The sequence below is a fragment of the Ceratotherium simum genome, chromosome 10 (genome assembly GCF_057802395.1).
Source record: "Ceratotherium simum simum isolate JZ-2026a chromosome 10, ASM5780239v1, whole genome shotgun sequence".
Lineage (NCBI taxonomy): Eukaryota > Metazoa > Chordata > Mammalia > Perissodactyla > Rhinocerotidae > Ceratotherium > Ceratotherium simum.
This window is the reverse complement of record NC_141909.1, coordinates 68,845,479-68,864,645: the sequence shown is the minus strand read 5'-3', so window position 1 is coordinate 68,864,645 and position 19,167 is coordinate 68,845,479. Positions and strand designations below refer to the sequence as shown.

The 19,167-nt window shown below is 35.9% G+C and overlaps 1 protein-coding gene across 4 annotated transcripts in view; it reads left to right on the top strand.

The window, feature by feature from the left end:
• Window positions 1–19,167, top strand: part of NBEA (neurobeachin) — a 690,698-nt gene that overhangs the window by 615,419 nt on the left and 56,112 nt on the right. For all 4 annotated transcript variants that reach the window (XM_087436200.1, XM_014791275.2, XM_087436202.1 and 1 more), the window contains 2 exons: window positions 2,501–2,620; window positions 15,398–15,550. In XM_087436200.1, coding sequence (XP_087292326.1) covers window positions 2,501–2,620; window positions 15,398–15,550 — 273 coding nt within the window. The remainder of the gene's footprint in view (window positions 1–2,500; window positions 2,621–15,397; window positions 15,551–19,167) is intronic.

The window sequence follows — 19,167 nt, the reverse complement described above, 5'->3', positions numbered from 1 at the left end:
CCTAAGGAGCTAAGAGTCTGGTCGGGTTGTCTAGGGAACTGGCAGTCTGATGCAGAGCCCAGCAGTGAAAACTTGACACAGAGCATAAAGCTGGTAGTCATTTTCATAACTCTTTGTGGGTAAGGTCCTTCAAGCTTTCTAAGTATTATGTAATCTTATTTATTGCCATAATTATCCCCAAGGTATTGTCATTCCCAGTTAACTCAGGTGAAGGAGCTGTGATACGGCTCCTTAACACAGCTACTCAACGTTAGGTAACTTGCCTGACAGAGGCAAATTGTTCTACCAAGATTCAAACTTAGAACTGTCGTGTTTCATTTGATTTACCATTGCTACTTCTAGAATTGTTACATCCCCACTGTAATTAGTTGAATTTAGTGGTAAGATATATTGTATTAACTACCTTATGTTTAATAATGAGTTAAAAATCTACAAAGCAAATTAATTAGTGAAGGATATCTCTTAAAATTTTTCTTCATAACTTAACTTCAGTGACATCTATTTGTCTCTCATATCACTTGAAATCTTAAACAGCAATATGGACTTCCTGGGTGCATATTTGATTTTCAGTGAATCAATAATACCCTGTTAGCAATATATTATTATATCATTCTTCATATTATCTCTTTCATCATACTTTTCTGTCGTTCAATACTGAACATGAAGTATTGGCAATACTTACAAACTCATAAAATTGATGACATCTAGCCACACTAAATTTCAGAAAGATACTGAGGACGATGAATATTCGTAGCTGTTGCCCAACAGCCAGGCTTTATGGCTAGTGACAAAAAGAGGAGTTTAAAGGGACAAAGTAGTATTTTATAGATATAAAAGAATGAACAGAGATTATATATTAAAGGAAAAAAACCTAAATATTTAGGAAAATGCCATTATCAATTTGTTAGCATTATTGTACCTAGAGATTACGTGTCATTCATCCTAGACTTGAGAGAAGAATTGAACTGTGGAAAAGGAAATATGTATTTATCTTTGTTATACTTGTAGCTAACAAAGAAATACTTAATAAGAATGAATGTTATTAATAATCCTTTTGAATTTGGAAGCAAATTTAATAAGATCAGAAATAATGCCTCCCTCCCAACATAAAAACTATGGAAGAAAGCATTAATATTGAATGCATTAGCACCTTGTGATAAGGTAATTCCCAGGCTTCCTGCTATGGGAGCATGTATAGAGTGACAAACACTATGTTATCATGAGGTAATAGTCACGGAATAGTAAAAGGACTAGAGTTTATCTGGTCTTACTTGCACTTAATTTATTTCATTCATTCCTTCAACAGATTATACATCGAGCAACTTCTGTTTACCAGGAGTTATCCTAAGTGTTGGAGATAAAACTGTGAATAAGATAGATGTGGAACCTATTCATATAGTGGGGAAGATAGACAAGTTAAAAATCAGTTGCAAAACAGTGTGACAAATGCTTCAGTCATGTGTTTCAGGAAATATAAGTTTCTATTTGAGCATACTGGAAAGCTTGGCAAATCAAGGAAAGTCTTTTAGGAGAAAATGACATCTTGGCTGAGACTTAAAGGTAAAAAGAACTTAGCCAAGTAAGGATGGTGAGTAGAGGGATAAGTTTGTACCAGAAAGAGGGAACATCACGTGCAAGGGACAAGAAATGAGAGCTGCCTGGCAAGACCTTAGAATGTGAAGAAGGGGATGGCGAGATGGGAGTTAAGCAGGTTCCAGATCATTCTGGCTCTTTTCAGACAAATTAAATAGTTTAGACTTTCTCCTAAGAGCTCTGAAGAACTAGTGAGGGATTTTAAGCAGGGATTTACTTTTTTTTTTTTTGGTGAGATAGATTGGCCATGAGCTAACATCTGTACCCATCTTCCTCCACTCTACATATGGGATGCCTGCCACAGCATGGCTTGATGAGTGGTGGTATGTCCGTGCCTGGGATCCGAACCTGCGAACCCCAGGCCGCCAAAGAGGAGCCCGCGAACTTAATCACTATGCCACCAGGCCGGCCCCACTGGGTTTGCATTTTAAAAAGATGGTCAGGCCATAATGTGGTTCAAATACTTTAGTAGACTTGCACAGGTTATCTAAGGTGGACATTCCCTACCCAATTCCACACAGAGGAGTAAACAGCATTGGAATGATTTTCTTATTACAGTGTTACTATGTATGGCCTTAGTTATGAGAAAGAAAATCTGTTATAAATTGACAATAATGCAAAATCATTTGTCGTAAAATCATAGAGCACTAGAACTCCATCATTTTATAGATCAGAAGACTAAAGCCCAAGAAGCAAAATGGCCTGCCATGGCTGCAGAGGGACAGGTGCCTCAGCGGCCCCCTCAGGCCCAGACCGGCACCTCTAGACTCCTTGGTGTAGGCATCTTTCCAGGACCCTGCACTATTTTTACCTCAAGAGGGTTTCAAAGACAGTCATATTTTACAAAGGAGTGAGGGCAGCTGTGTTCAGAAGGGTCAAATTCCTGATTTTTTTTTTTTTGGCTTAGGAACCTTTCACAACCTTCTTCCTCAATGCAAATGATGGAAAATTTGACCATCCAGATCGAACCTTCTCATCGGTTGCGAGGTCTTGGAGAACTAGTCAGAGAGATACTTCTGACGTAAAGGTAGGCTCTTTTATTTGTTGATATTAATTTAATTTCAAAATATGTTGAAATTTTGATTTTTTTATTTAATTGGGTAAATAAGACATTTTATACTACAGCTTTGTTCCATCATATTTTAAAATTATGTAGTACATCTAACGTAAAAGGAAACTGAAGGAAATAATTTTGAGCATCACAGAAAATGATTCATAATTCTTTTATATTATTCAGTTAAGGTGTTTTCGTTATTTCAAAAAATTCCTATCTGATTTAGATCGAATAATCAGGAGATGGAAAGAAAAGCCCATAAATTGGCTTTCCTGCTATTAACACAGTATTTGGCCTATTCCATAAAACACAGCAGGAATTGGGTTTGACCTTAATGTGTCATATTGTTATAGCTTCCCCAGCTTTGGGTTTATGTAGCCTGGGGCAATTAATAAAGCATTAATGACAAGACCCATTTAAAATGTAGGCTTTTTTGGTACAGCCTTAGCTTTTACTTGACTGTGCCTGGGGATACTATGCAACGATACACATTAGGTTAAACCAACACGCACACAATGTCCAGGAACAGCCGGAGAGCAGAGTAATTTTACAGTTGGTACTACTACTATTGTTAAATACAAACATTTGTTATTCATTTCTATGGGCTTTTGTTAAAACAAAAGAAAAGGTTGTATTCAAAACAATAAAATACATTTGTTCTCTCATATTTTTCATTTTTTTCCTGATAATATTATCTGATCAGGTTATTGCATAGGTATATGTGTTTCTTATTTTAAGCCCTTTTTCTTCAAGGCAAATTTTTTCCCGTCACTGCCACTTATACTGTTGAATATAAAAATGTTATAGTGTCATTTCATTTAGAGTCTTAATCCAACAAAAGGCAATGAATTAAAGTCAAAATTATCATTTACATATTTATGCTTATCTGTTGCAAAGGTTTTTAAAAGGCAATTATAGTGTTACTGAACTGTAAGCAAATTGAGTGAATACAACTTTTATTCAGTTCTTTTCCAAAGCAGAAAACAAAGGAAATGGATCCAAGTAGTATGTAGCATATCTGTGTGTTTTATTTGTTGCCATCAAAGTTTGCATAAATGCATATTAATTTATGCACGCAACATACCCACATTTGGAAATAAGATAGTTTAATATGCATCCTTACTATATTAAACTCTTTAAGGCCCACATTTTTCTCCTAACAGACATAACCTCACTGAGGAATTAAACTCTAAAATATCCATAAACCATCATTTAAAGATTTTATTTATTTATTTATTTTCCCCCCAAAGCCCCAGTAGATAGTTGTATGTCACGGCTGCACATCCTTCTAGTTGCTGTATGTGGGACCTGGCCTCAGCATGGCGGGAGAAGCGGTGCGTTAGTGCGCGCCCGGGATCCGAACCCCGGCCGCCAGCAGCGGAGTGCGCGCACTTAACCGCTAAGCCACGGGGCCGGCCCTAAACCATCATTTAAACTGATCTACTACCCATGAAATCAGGGAGTGAGTCCGTTTCTTATTTAGTAACACTTTGAGGATTAACAGAAAATGAGGAGTCCTAGAATTAGCACAGTATTCATAAAAAAACATTCAATAAACATTTCATATGTGAATTAAATATTCTTATCTATATTTTAAGGCTTCCTATCATATGTAAGATTATTTATATCTTAATTCAGAGCTGCATCCGTATTATATCAAACTTTTTCAAGTGGAAATGCCTGCTCACTCTTGTTTGACATCATCACAAAAAAGAAACTTGAGTTTTCAACTTAATTCAAAGATTCACCCTCACAAGCCCACACACCCATCAGAGTCAGTCGTTCTGATTTATGTACATAGATAGAGTTTTAGGCTTTACTTTGTATCCTGAGAACTTTATGGATGCTTTTCATCACGAAATATCTCACCAAGTTACATGTCAGTCTCTGATAACCAATGCCCATATGAGTCTTTTCCTTCTAAATCTGCTGGGATTCTCCTTTTCAGAAACATTTACATTTTGTTACTACTTGTATTCTTTTGGCTCCTGGGATCACATCATCAAGGACAAAGACCAATGTGACTATCACTAATTTGGGAGGTTTTTTATATTTTATCTTCAAGGAGCCATACTGAATACAAACAGGTACCATCTCCCCATCCCCCCAACTTAATTAGTTCATGAGAAGCTCATTTCCCCAACTTGACATTGCACGGATTGCTCTCCTACCACCACCCCCGAACCTTTCATATTTTATGGTAATATATCTTGAATATCTTTCCATGTAGACTCTTCCATAAATATACAATGATTTACTTACACAATTTCCTATTGATGAGTAGTTTATCTTTCTCCCTGATTGTTACTGTACAACACAAGGCTGCAGTCAACGTCCTTGCACAGACAACTTGATGAACTTTGTGTATATATGTAAAGAATAGTTTCTGTTAATGGTATTGGTGGCTCAAAGGCTTTATACATTTTTAATTTTGAAAGATATTGCCAACCATCATTCCCAAATATAATTCACTCCTTACAGCAATGTGTAAGGATCCCTCCTTCCCCATGCACCCATCATCACTATTATGATAAATAGTGTAACTTTTGCTAATCTGGTGAGTGAAAAATGGAGTTATCTTTGTTTTGGCTTGCATTTCATTAATTATGAGTGAAGTTGAGCATTTTTCGTATGTTTATTGACTTGTAAACTTACTCGTATCTTTTGCCCATTTTTCAGTTGGGTCATATTTCTATTTCCTATTGATTTGAAAAAGATCTTTGAAATTACAGACAGTTGCATTGCAATATGATTTCTCAGTTTTTCAGCTTTACTATGTTTCCCTTATGTTTTTGTGTTTGTGCGTGTCCAAATGTATCAATCTTTCCCTTTAAGCATCAGAATTTTGGGGTCCTCATTAAGGGCATGTTAGAGAGAAGTTTTTTTGGTAATACTTGTGGTAACTTGAGATTTTCTAAATTTGTGTTTAAATAGATTGATTAAAGTGTACAGTATTTTTTTCTCTCTAAAAGAATACCTGATTTAGCAGGGAAGAATATGTTACTAAGAGTAAGAACAGTTTTGCTAACCATGTGTTAAACCCTAAGCTTTTGATTTCTTATCCCTAAAGCTGTTAAAATAAAGCATTTGATATAATTTTAAAGAAATGTTTTTCCATTTCTGAAGAAAAATATCTCTGTAATATCTACTAACTTAGTCAGATAATCATGTGAGAGAGAACCAGAACAGAGTTGTGGGTTTATTCTGTCTCTCTTGATTAATGTCAGTCTCTTCCTGTGGTAATGAGTACAAGCTGGGCAGAGAGGGAGTGTTGGTGAAGTGACCTTTCAGGAGCGAGGTCTCCTGAGTTAAGTCGGGCCAGTTAGTTTTTACTTTATTTTTTTTTTTTATTTCTCACCTCTAGCATAGTCTTGGTAACAATGACATTCAACTTACTGAAGTTCTAATACTAATTTTCCTTAATGCCTTCAAAAGTTGTTATATTACTTTTGAATAGCTATGTAGATGTCAGAAAAGGTAGCTGTGACAAAATGTCATTAAGGTGACATAGTGTAAATTAATACAGTTAATGGAGGTGCTCACCACTGACTCATTGACCCATTATGAGCTCTCGTGGAATTAACGAATGCCAGGGCATCAATCTTTTGGAAAAAAGGAATAAAAGAGATGGCAGCTTTAAAACCTTGCAGTGAATTATATTAGAAAAGTGAAAATGTCTGGGTTGGATTTGATTTCACTGGGAAGCCATAAACTTGTATGCTCTCTCACTGAAATATATTAAACTGAAATGTCAGATTTGATGCAATAGGTATACAATTATGATAGTGTTAATAGTGGTCTTCTATCATTCTAAGACATACTTTCAAGTCCAATTTCTCAGCAGCTTGAACTTGTCATAAGCTTGTAAATTAGAAATTGTATTTGAGGATATTTTCTTATTATTGACAGAACGCATATAATGCTATTAACTGTACCAGGGTGCTTTAGTATAGCTGTTAAAATAAACTAGAAATCACAGTTATAGACACAAAATGCCTGTTCTAATATTAATCTTGCCATTTCTTTAATAATATTTGGTGTCTTTCTGAACTGTTTTTCATTTAGGAAATTTTAAACTATTTGCACTCTTTCCTTAAAGAGAAGCTGATTAACAGAAATCTATCAATGGGAGGAGAGTAAGCAGAAGAGCTGTTAGTTTAAGTAGGCAGGCGAGTACCTAAACTACCTCTCTAGGTGCACACTTACAGGTTATGATAGTAGAACTCGTTCCTTCTCAATAATTCTCCATAGTTTTCAAACATGCTTTTTTGTTGGTGGTTTGATACAGTCCTCAAACTGTCCTTTGAGAGAGCCATCATCCCTATGTCGTAAAGGAGGTTCACAGATATTAAGTGACCTGCCTAAGATCACACAGTAGGTAAGGAGGAAGCCAGAACTAGCACTGAGGTCTATTCAGTTATTTCCAGTGCTCTATTCATTGGATGGTATGCTGCTTTAATTCTTCTGCATGATCATGTAATCATATCCAGTCATTGGATTAGTTTGGAATAACTGATTAATCAAGTTATACTTTAGTTATGTATACTTATGTGACAACTCACCCCAAACCTTAGTGGCTTTAAAAAAAAAAACACAGAACCATTTATTTCCTCAGAGTTCTGCAATCAGAATAGGGTTCGTCAGGTACAGCTTGTCTCTGATCCACGTGGGATCAACTAGGGTGGCCCATCTGGGTCTGGAGTATTCAAGATGACTTCATTCACATGCCTGGTGCTTTGGCAAAGATGCCTAGAACAGCTGGGGGCTGGCTGGTCCTCTCCCTTTTTATATAGTCTTTCCAAGAAGATCACCACACTTTTTTTCATGGTGACTGGCTACCAAGAGGATAAAAAAATGCTAACTGCAAGGCTGCTTAATGCCTAGGCTTGGAAGTCACAAGTGTTACCTCCACAGCACTCTTTTGATCAAGGCAAGTCACAGGGCCAGCCCAAATTAAGGGAGAAGAGAAATGGACTCCACTTCCTGATGATATGAGCAGCAAAGTCGCATTCAAAAGGGCGTGGAGGTTGGAGGGATTGTTACGGCCGTCTTTGGAAACAATCTACTAAAGTCCTCTCTCCAGTCACAATTCATGTTCCTCCTACATGCAAAATATACTCAGCTTGTTCCCCACAAGTCTCGTCCCATTGTTGTGTCAGGCTCAAAACCTAATATCTCATTATCTATATCAGGTCCAGATACAGATAAGGTGCAGAAATTCCTAATTTGGAGACCCAAAAACTAAAAAGACAAGTCATGTGTCCTGTGTACATTCAGCACAAAGTGGTAAGACAAATAGGTAACCACACCAGACACTCTGTACAAAAAGAGGGGGATATGGAAGGTACACAGCAGTCCCTGAGAAGCTTTCTCCACAAGCCTCCTGACTAGAAAGTTGGGGTCAAGGCCTCCTTTGCCCAAGTTGGTACAGCAACTTTAAAAATTTGTGGAATTTCTGTGTATCAAATTATAGTTCACTATTAGAAAGGACTTGCGCTCACAAATCCTTTTGAGACAGGATATTCTCTACCTCAGGCTGTGAGTTAGGATGCTGTTTATAATGCTCTTAAGATTCTTAGAATCCCTTTGTGTAGCTGAGTGGGTCTACAAACCACTACCTTGAATTTTGCTGAGCATTGGTAAAGGGGTTTACAGGCACACCCTTTACTCTATGGCCATACTTGACTTGCAGGGCCTTAGATCTTTGTCCTGAACTCATTCTTATTTTGAGAATCTGATGAGATTGTCCTAGGCCCTTATATTTCTCTAAATACTGCTTCAAAACTGAACAGTTTCTTCCTTAGCTCATAATACCTTATCCATATACCATTAAAAGAAACCCATGGTCACTTTCAGCATTCTGCCTGGAACTCTCCTTAACCAGAAGCACAAGTTCATTGAATACTTTTTCTATCTTTGAAATTTTGCAGGAACCAGTCTTATTAATTTTTCTACCACTATATAACATGAGTTGCTTTTCTCCTGCTTCCAATAGCAACTTCCTTACTGATCTCCCAGACTCCAACAATAGGCTTCTCACTGTCCTTCCAGCCTCTGCCTACCGCCCAGTCCCAAAACCAATGCCGTGTGTTTGAAGTTTTTATTACTTCATCACTCCACTCCCAGACATTAATTTCTGTTTCAGTTATCTATTACTGTGTAACAGATCACACAAAACTTCATCTTAAAACAACAGCAATTATTTATTTGTTGACAGTCATGCAATTGGAGTGAAGACTCAGCAGGGACCACTCATCTCTGTGCTACACAGTGACAGCTGGAGTGGCTTGGCTGGACCAGGGAAGCCAAGATGGCTTCACTCACCAGTTTTGTGCCTCATCTGAGCTTGCTGGAACAGCTAGGGGCTGTCCAGGCGTGCCAGTCTCTCTACATGATCCTTCCAGCAAGGTGATAGTTGGCTTCCAAGGAGGCAAAGACAGAAGCTGCCAGGCCTCTTAAGTTTTAGGCATCTCTGGAAGCCTTGCAGTGCCACTTTGTCACATTCTGTGTGTTGAAATAAGCCATCCCATATTCAAAGAGAGGGGAAATAGACTCCACTTCTTTATGGTAGGAGTGGTAAAGTGCAAATGCCAAAGGAAGAGAGGGATTGTTACAAGGATCTTTGAAAAAACTCTACAAGTTACTACTTTAAAAAAATTGTAAGTTCTAGTTTGGTTTATGCCATTCAGTTCAATCTGATTGTGTATTTAGACAAAACCAAATCTGAAGTGCAAATAACTTATAAAAATATATCTGATTAGCCTAGGTAACATGTAAGTTAGTCCATATATTTGGTAAAAGCACTTTAATCATCTGAAATGTCTACAGAGATATTTATTCAAACACAAATATCCAGAGGGACAGAGCTTTTTTACTAATTATGGGATGTACTTTGGTGCTGGGTAAACTCAGCTGTAATATTTTTGATCTGCCTCTTAAAGAAACAAAAAAATATTGATAGAGTGAATAGCTTCTAAAATGCATTTTGCATAAAACTATGAAATGCATTGTTTTACACAATTACCCCCATGTAATCCTCACATCTACCCCGTGAATTAGTTGCTATCATCATCACAATTTTGCATATGAAGAAACTGATTCTTTTCCAAAAGGTTAAGAAATTTGCCCAAGCTGGCACAAAATCTGGATTTAAACTCGGGCCAATTTGATTCCAACACACAGAAAGTAACACTTCCCTGGTGGAGGGAGGGACAAACCAAAAACTCTCTGCCCGCGCCGTCTCCCCCTTATCTTCAACTCACTGGTAACTCGGAACACCTCTGATTTAACTAACTAACTTTGAAAGCCATGGCCTTCAATAATTTTTTATCAGTATTTCATGCCTAAAATTCATGATTTGATACACACATAGCAATAATTGATTCATTTTTTATTTCACAAATTTATATTGAGTATCTATTATGTCAGGCACCGTTCTTAGCAAGTGAGTGGTGTGAGCAAGTGAGCAAGATGGACAGGATCCCTACTCTCACGGGGTTTCCATTACAGTGGGACACAGAAGCATAAATAAATTTAAAAAAATAATAGTTGCTATGCAGAAAATCAAAACAGAATGAAATCATATATAATGACGGGGCTGCTGCTTTAGAAGGCGAAATAGAGAATTGAAGAGCAGGGACCCTGGATCTCGAGTGTTTGGGTTTGATTGCTGGCTTCAGCCCCTGTTTGCAGTGTTGTCTTTAGCAAATTCCTTACCCTTTCTTGCCTCCATGTTCATGTCTACAAAGTGGGAAGAATGAGAAAACCCACCTCATGAGGTTTTTGTAAAAATTAAGAAAATGTATGTAAAGCACTTAGAACAGTGCCAAGACACAGTGAGCTATAAGTAAATCATGCCTGCTGTTCTAAGACCGAATGACCAGAGGTCACATTTTAGCTGATCCCTTGTCTTGGAGCCCAGATACAGTCATCTTCTTGAACATAACAGTTGAACCAAAGGATGAAACTCTCTTATTCATTATGTTTATTTTTTTAAATAAGCAAATCTTTTAAATAATATAAATGTGAATGTAAATTATATACTGACATCCTGCATTTACATACTTTAAATAAACAATGCTACTTGAAATAAGACTTAAAAACAATAAAACTGAGGCATGAAAATGTGCACCCACTCTGCTGCTTGAGCAACTTCTCCTAAGACTTTTTGTGATTTTCCTTCCCCTTCAGGGAAAAGAAAGAAATTTCCCACTGGGGACTTCAGGGTTCAGACAGCTTTAGTCACTTATAGCTCTGGTCTTCTGAAACTTCTAGGGTCCTTGCAAATAAGCTGTGCTTCAGGAATTTCTTCATATTTGCTTTAAAAATGTGTCTGTTTTACGACTGTTCCCACTGTGGGAAATCGGAGAGAGTTTCTCCATCCCTTCAAACATCAAGCCTCTAACAGCTTACTGCAACATCGTAGTTAACACCCTAATTTATGACCATGTTCTGGCCGGCCAGATGAGGACTGCAGTGGGGAAACACATCTCACTTAAGGGGTCGTCCTGAAGGCCCCGGTAATGCTGCTTTTTCATGACTGGCCCTGATTAAAGCCTTCCGGAATGTTCCTGCTGAAGTACTCTTCCTCCTGCCATTCTAAATAACCATCAGGGCAGGGCTTTCTTGGCCTCGCTTTGTTCTTCTTGGTTGCCACCAGCTTTTAGCCCCTGCTTTCCAGAGTGCTTAAATTAAAATGAAGTAGATCTTATTTCTTCCACTTATGCAGTATGGGTACAATTTTGCTGGCAACTTTAAAACCAACTTTTTCTAAATTGAAATTGAACTCTTTTACACTTTTGAACTTTTTACCATAACTAGAATAAGCAAGATGATTTTTTTTTTAGGCTGCACAAGTTTCACCTCAAAAGGTATAAGTTTTATTTCTGGGTTCATTATTTTTCTTTTATTTAATAAAGTACTCCATTGGCTCTTTTCCTGTCTTGAAGCATTCTTCCAACCATCTGCATGTTCCCCAGAAGATTGTTAGTGATCTTAAAATAACGTCATCTAATATCTTCAATAGTTTAATATTTAATGAACACCTGCTTCATACAAAGTATAGCACCGAAAGCTATGAGGGATTCAACAAAATATAACCCTCACAAAATCAGGCTCAAAAATCTGCTTTTGCCCAAATTGTTATTAATATAAAATCCTAGGCTTCTTATGCCTTTGTGAATCTAATTTAATGACATTCAGTGAAATAGTATTATGGTGGTAAGTAGGTTAATAATAACCATGCATTTTATATGACCCTATTCCACAGGAAAGAATGGGAAATAATATATATGAAAAACAGTAGAGTGCCAAGACAGTTGAAAATAAATTGAGACTCTTTGGGCTGTGTAAATAAAACATAAATCTTTGTTGCTATGTCTGTGTGGATATATATCCCTCTCTGTCCTCAAGGCAGCTTATATAGTCTAGTTCTAGAGATAGGACATGAACACAAATAACTGATGAAAGGCAGTAAGGGAAATCCCTTACTTATGTGAGCCTATTATGTATAAATCACCCTCCACACAGAGCAACTGCAGGAGCTCACATTCCTTTCCCCGTCTTGTACCATTCGGGTTGCTATTGCTATTCAGTGTCATATATAAAATGGGTAATGTGCAAATAGCAATGTTCTTTATCTTCTCTACATCTTTTACTAATTTCCCATGTTTTCCCAAACAGTGAGAGCAAGATGAAAAGAAAATTGTGTTTTATCTTAATGCATTGAAATAAGTTAATAATTATTGTGTTGGTCAACTGGGGCTGCTATATTTTACCATAAACCAGGTAGCGTATAAACAACAGAAATTTATGTCTCGCTGTTCTGGAGGCTGGAAATCTGAGATCAAGATGCCGACAGAGTCAGGTTTTGTGTCTGGTGAGAGCCTGCTCCCTGGTTCGTAGAGGGCTGTATTCCTGCTGTGTCCTTACATAGCGGAGAGAGGAAGCGAGCTCTCTCAAGACTTACAAGGATGCTAACCCCATTCTTGGGGGCTCCACCTTCGTGACCTCATCTGACCCTAATTACCTTCCAAAGACCCCTGCTCCTAATATCATCACATTAGGGGATAGGGTTTCAACATTGGAATTTTAGGGGAATAGAAACATTCAATCTGTAACAATTATGCATTTCTGCTTGAGTACAAATATATGAGAATAGCAGTGATACTTTACTTCTGTCTGCTAATCAGTGAGCACACACCTTTAGCAGATTGCTTCTTCAGTGCCATATGATATACACTGTCATGCTTACCCGGCCTCGAAATGGAGCTCATTGTAATCATCGCTGATAGAATATTGCTGAAGCGCCTCTTAGCCCCTGTCTTATCTTCCAACTAAGCTGTATCATTATTTGTAAATAAAGATATTTGTTTACCTATTAGTTTTTCCTTCAGCCTCTTCTCAATTTCCCCTTTCACGTTCAAGTCACTGAAAATTTGCGTTAATTTATATAAATTTCACTGTAATTCTCCTTTCCCACAATTCATTGTGGCCTTGATGTCTTACATAGTTTACATAGTTTATTGTTAATGTGCATTTGCCTCTCAGTGTGAGCCATCTAATGCCCTCTCTTTTTTTTCGTGCCCAGATCCACAACTTTATTTACTCATCCTCACCTCTGTTGCAGATTACCCCTCCTTGATAAGGTTCCATAACATGTCCCCTTCCTCGCCACAGCTAGCAGTGCCCTCCCATTTCCCTCCTGTTCTCCTTGCTGCTGCTGGTTCCCCTTCTCCTTGCCCACACATATATCCCTAATCTCTCCCCTCTCCAATCTATCCTTTACGTTATCATCCAGTGTCTTGCTTTAAAACAAATTTGATCATGTGAATAGCTCTTCTTTAAAATTATTACCAATAAGACAAAATCCAGACAGCCTACCTTGGCGTAAAACTTCCTTCATCATCTGGCTCTGTATACCTCCCACCATCTCATCCCCTATCTTGATATATCCCCGAATACATCCTATACTCCACCCCTACTCAGTTCTTATCGCTCCTTGATAATACTCCCTGATGGTTCCCTGCCCCTTTCCCCTGTCTTTATCTTAGCCATGGTCAGCTCGAGTGTCCCATCTCTGGTGAAGTCTTTTCTGACTTGCCCAGAGTTCCCTGCTCTCTCCTCTATGCTCCCTTGCATGTTGTTTATACTTCTTTCATAGCTGTTATGTCGTGTATTATAACCATCTGTTTATACACCTGCCCCATAGACCAGACCATGAATTACTTGAAGATAAGGCCATGTCTTGTTCGTTTTTTGTTTTCTTAGTACCCATTACAGTGCCTGGTACTCAAACTTTAATAAATATAATAAATAAATAAATCCAAATAAATAAATAAATATCAGGAAATTATGTAATGGATTTTAGAAAAATTTCTATTTGAATGGTTTAAATAGAAGAATAACTATGATTCTTAAAAGGCTAAGCTCCATTTTTCCAGAAAATTCATTTATATGAATCTGTTCATGCTCCCATAATGCTGGAGAAAATAAAAATTGTATTTTTCTTATGGTTCACATTTATCATCATAAGAATGGATAATGATCAAATTCTCACAGATCATTACTAAGATAAACACCCACTTATGCTATAATAGATAAATGTTAGTTTTAGTGGGAGCACACTTAAAGAGAAAGCTTTTGTATATGCTTTTCTTGGGCTGAAGAATCCAATTTATTTGAAGAACTCAGTGTCTGCTGTGTTTTTTTTTTTTTTTTTCAATTTTTCTATGTATTCCTAGAGAAGACCACAGTGAGATTCAAATTTCAAGTACTATGCCATCAGTGTTGATCATGTTACACAAATAAATGTCCTTACTGCATTTTATAATGTAAAGTTAATTTAACCCACATCTTGATATTTGAAGACTGGTATTTTTTCATGGTATGGATGGTATATGTAAAAACTAGAGTGGTTTTTTCTTTTCATTTTCTCTAGTTTCTTTTTTAAAAATAAAGAACAACAGTAAAAACTGTTAAGGTCATAAAATTAGTTCATTTCTGTATCAGATTTATTCTAAAGTAACATAAACCACCTATTAGACATTGTACATCAAACACAAGTTTGCCTTGGACCCAGTTGTTAATACTGTACTTACATACCCGTAACACAAGTTGTCTTTGCATCCAGTTTATTAAGAACTTACTATTCAGATGGCATGCATTAAATATTTAAAACTTATTATCAAGTTGCATATCATCTCTTCATTATGTTTAGTGGTAAGTATAAAAATAATGTGTTTTGCAAAATTACAAAATAAAACTATGAATCTCTTTATAAAAATCATGTATTGTAATTGCCAGTATAGTCAAAAAGAAAAGTAGAAGATATTACATGATTTTTAACCAATGCTTGCAACAATCTTTTTTTCTGAGTTTGGATATTTCATTAATAATATTCAGAAAAGTTTCTTGAACAGCATACATGTAGATATAGCTTTATACATTTGTTTACTAATGCTATTGTGAACTACCGTTGATTCTATAACCCATTTCTCTTAACTAACTTGTGGCGAGATAGACTGAAAATCTTATAAATATAAATTGTCAAGCAAATTGTTCAAGAAAAACGTTGTCTTCTCTTCTTAGACTCTTCTCTAAAACAAATTAAATGAAGAATAGAATTAAGTAACAAAATAATTGGATTTAAGTAAAGAAGTTGTTTAATTTAGTTTATAGTTGTTATAAATTAATAGTTTTATTCAACTGATTTTAAAGTGTTTTAATATGCTACATTTTTATTCCTGGCAGGAACTAATTCCAGAGTTCTATTACCTACCAGAGATGTTTGTCAACAGTAATGGATATCATCTTGGAGTCAGAGAAGATGAAGTGGTGGTAAATGATGTTGATCTTCCCCCGTGGGCAAAAAAACCTGAAGACTTTGTACGAATCAACAGGATGGTAAGAGAGATTTTGTTTTTGCTTGAGCAGTCACCAGGAAGTAAAAATATTCTGTAGGGGTTTTTTTTTGTTTCTAATTATTAATAAATTGTCATTTAACATTTATAAATACAAGGTTAAAAATTTAAGGAAAAAAATAGAAAGCATTTTAAGTGTTGTCTTTTGACAGCGTTCTTATTGTAAAGTGGGTTTTTCTTTCATGAGGACTAACAAAGGAATGGTAATTCAGTTATATTTGCTCCCTTAGGAGAAGACAATCAGATGAGCATCTGTTGACTAATATAACCTATTCTAAAATGCTTAAAATGAATGCCCATTCCTTATTTTTGTCTACTAACTAAATCTGTCCTCTTTTTCACTCATAAATTATTTAAAACAGAATAATTTACATTTAGAACATATTTGTATATAGGAAATTGTAAGCTGTGAACCATACCTTAAAATGTCACATGTTTGACTTTAAGAGAACACCCATCTAGTAATCATTCTTAGATAGAAAATGTCATTACTTTTTAAATCTGTATAACAGATGTCTGGGTGTGCGAATAAAAAAATGTTTGCATGTGGGAATTTTATACATTTTAGTATATTTTTATCCACATTTAAGGAGATTTTAATCTCAAGGTGGTTATGGTATACAGAAATGAACCACTTTAGCAAACAACCTTTCTAGTGTACTGTTGTTCTTAGTCAATTGAGGCATTATTTCAATAAAACCAATGACCCAAAATATATTTTTTAACCCTGTTTCACTCACTCCCAGTTTTTTTCCAATGATCTCATAAATATGTTTTATTTTGTTTTTATAGCTTATTTATTTGAATCAACATCCAAATAAGGTCCACATATTGCAATGGAGTTCACATATCCCTTAGTCCCTTTTTTTTTTCCCCCTTCAGAAGAGTTATATAATTCACATATATCACGCAAATGTAATTCACATACCATACAATTCACCCATTTAAAGTAAAAAAAAAATCAGTGGGTTTTAATCTATTCACAGAGTTGTGCAACCATCACCACAATCAATTATGGACATGTTTTATCACCCCATAAAGAAACCCATTACCCTTTATCATCTCCCCAGTCTCCCTATTTCCCCCAGCCAACCCTAAGCAACCATGAATCTACTTTCTGTCTCTATAGATTTGCCTATTCTGGATATTTCACAACAACAGGGTCATACAATATATGGTTCCTCCCTCGACCCCCTGATTTTGTGTCTCTTTTTTTTGGACTTCACTGTCAGTCACGTACTTTCTGCTATTTTGGACCTGTATTTCCTGTCTCTAAGAAATATTTTACTTTTAATATACTTTATTTTAGAAAGCTGTTGCTGTTGTAATAGTCCTATGTTTGAAAGCACTGTATAGATAATCTGCAATCTAGTCTCCACTTTTGGAATATAATGTATTGCATGAATTTTGTATATCATTTCTCTCACTTCTCAATCTGTAAACTGGCTGTTTCAGATATATGGAGATTTCATACTGTCTCCTTGAACAACAGATTATTTCTTCAATTTATATTTTTAATTTGAAGGATTTATAGTTCAGTAATACATACTTCTAAAAATCTATACTTATTTTTAGAATTTGTAGTCTGCTACCACATTACCCTTACATACTTGAATTCTGACTATACCTTCAGTGCAAGGACACCCAGATCTACAAATTCAACCCTAGAAACCTGCTACATATCAGTATCTCTCAGTCACATCATTCCATTGTGTATTTCTAGAGCCCAGAACTGTGCCTGTCACAGAGTGGTTGGTCAGTAAATATTTGCTGAATGAATGAATCATGTAGGGGTAATAATCTCAATGATTTCAGCATGTCATCTAATTAGGTTCATATCATTTATTAGTAATGATAATAAATGAATCCTTCATTTTGCAAGCAAAGTAGCCAAAAATTCTTGTACCAGATTTTCTCCTGCTTATGCTGTCAAACTCAACTGATTGAACAGAAGGTTTCATGTCGGTGGTAATAATGAGTAAATGCCAGTTCATATGTTGGAAAGAGGATAACTTGGAGTTTAAAAATTTCCTGCTTTTAAATCTGGGTCTGCCATTTACTAGCTTCATTGCCCTGGGTAAATTATGGAACATCTCTGGCCCTCACATTTCTCATCTATAAAATGGGGATACCTTATGAATGTTTTAAAAAATCATTATTTATCATAAAATTCATTTGCTTTCAGTGTATGATTTAATGATTTTTACTAAATTTACAGAATTGTGTGACCATCACCACAATCTAATTTTAGAACATTTCTATCGCTCCAGAAATATCCCATGCCCATTTGCAGTCACTCCCTGTGCCCACCTCTGGCCCCTGACAATCATTAGTCTACTTTCTATCTCCAGAGCTTTGCCTTTTCTGGACATTTTATATAAATAGAATCATATAATATATATTCTTTTGTGTTTGACTTCTTTCACTTAGCATAGTTTTTGAGGTTCATCCATGTTGTAGCATATAATAGTACTTCATTTCTGTTTTTACATAATGGTATTCCACTGTGTGGATGTACTACATTTTGTTTATCCGTTTATCATTGGATGAACATTTGGGTTGTTTCCACTTTTTGGCTATTCTGAATAATGCTGCTATGAGCATTCACATACAAGTCTCTATGTGGACATACATTTTCATTGCTTTGGGTTACCCAGAGCAATGGTTACCCTCTGGGGTACCCAGAGGTAGAATTTCTGAGTCATATAGTAAATTTATGTTTAACTTTTTAAGAAGCTGCCTAACTGTTTTTGCAAAGTGACTGTACCCTCTTAATTCCTACTAGCAATGTATGACAGTTCCAGTTTCTCCATATCTTCACCAACCCTTGTTATTGCCTGATTTTTTTTATTGTAGCCATTCTAGTGGATGTAAAGTAATATCTCATTATAGTTTTAATGAGCATTTCTCCAGTGACTAATGATATTGAGTATCTCTTCATGGGCTTATTGGATGCTAAAACATTTTTAGATATATTTTAATAAAATGTTAAGCAGTGATTCATTGTAGACACAACCTTTGTGTTTGTTCATTAGTGAAAGAAGTGCATATGCCCCCAGAATTTGTAATTTTATTAATGATATGCCTAATTGAAAAAGAAAAGACAGGTGTGCTGCTAAAAGCAAATCCCCAAGGCAGCATCATACACAGAATTTTTTTAATGTAGGAAAGATAATTATTATGGATAAGAAACTATCAGATAATGAATACTGATATAAACTAAACAAGCAAGACCATATACCCTTGACTAAATCTGCAGAAAAATCACAATGCTTTATTCATCACGTATGATGGGTAGTAATACAGTCCACCTACATAAACTTTCCAGATAAAGGAAGTTTCTAGATTTTTATAGCCAAGTGAGAACCTGTATGAAGCATTGTTAGGTTATTTTTCTAAATTTATTACTACTTGGTTCCCTACCCTCTTATACAAAGGATGAAACAACTTCTCTTTATTATCATGAGTACCCATTATTATTCTATGAAGTGATATAATTATATATCTATTCTTTTTTTCTGTTTTCTTCCTTAGATTGTCAGCTATTGCCACTCTTCCCTTTAATAGCCATACTGATTAGAATTTGTTGCTTGTAAACTC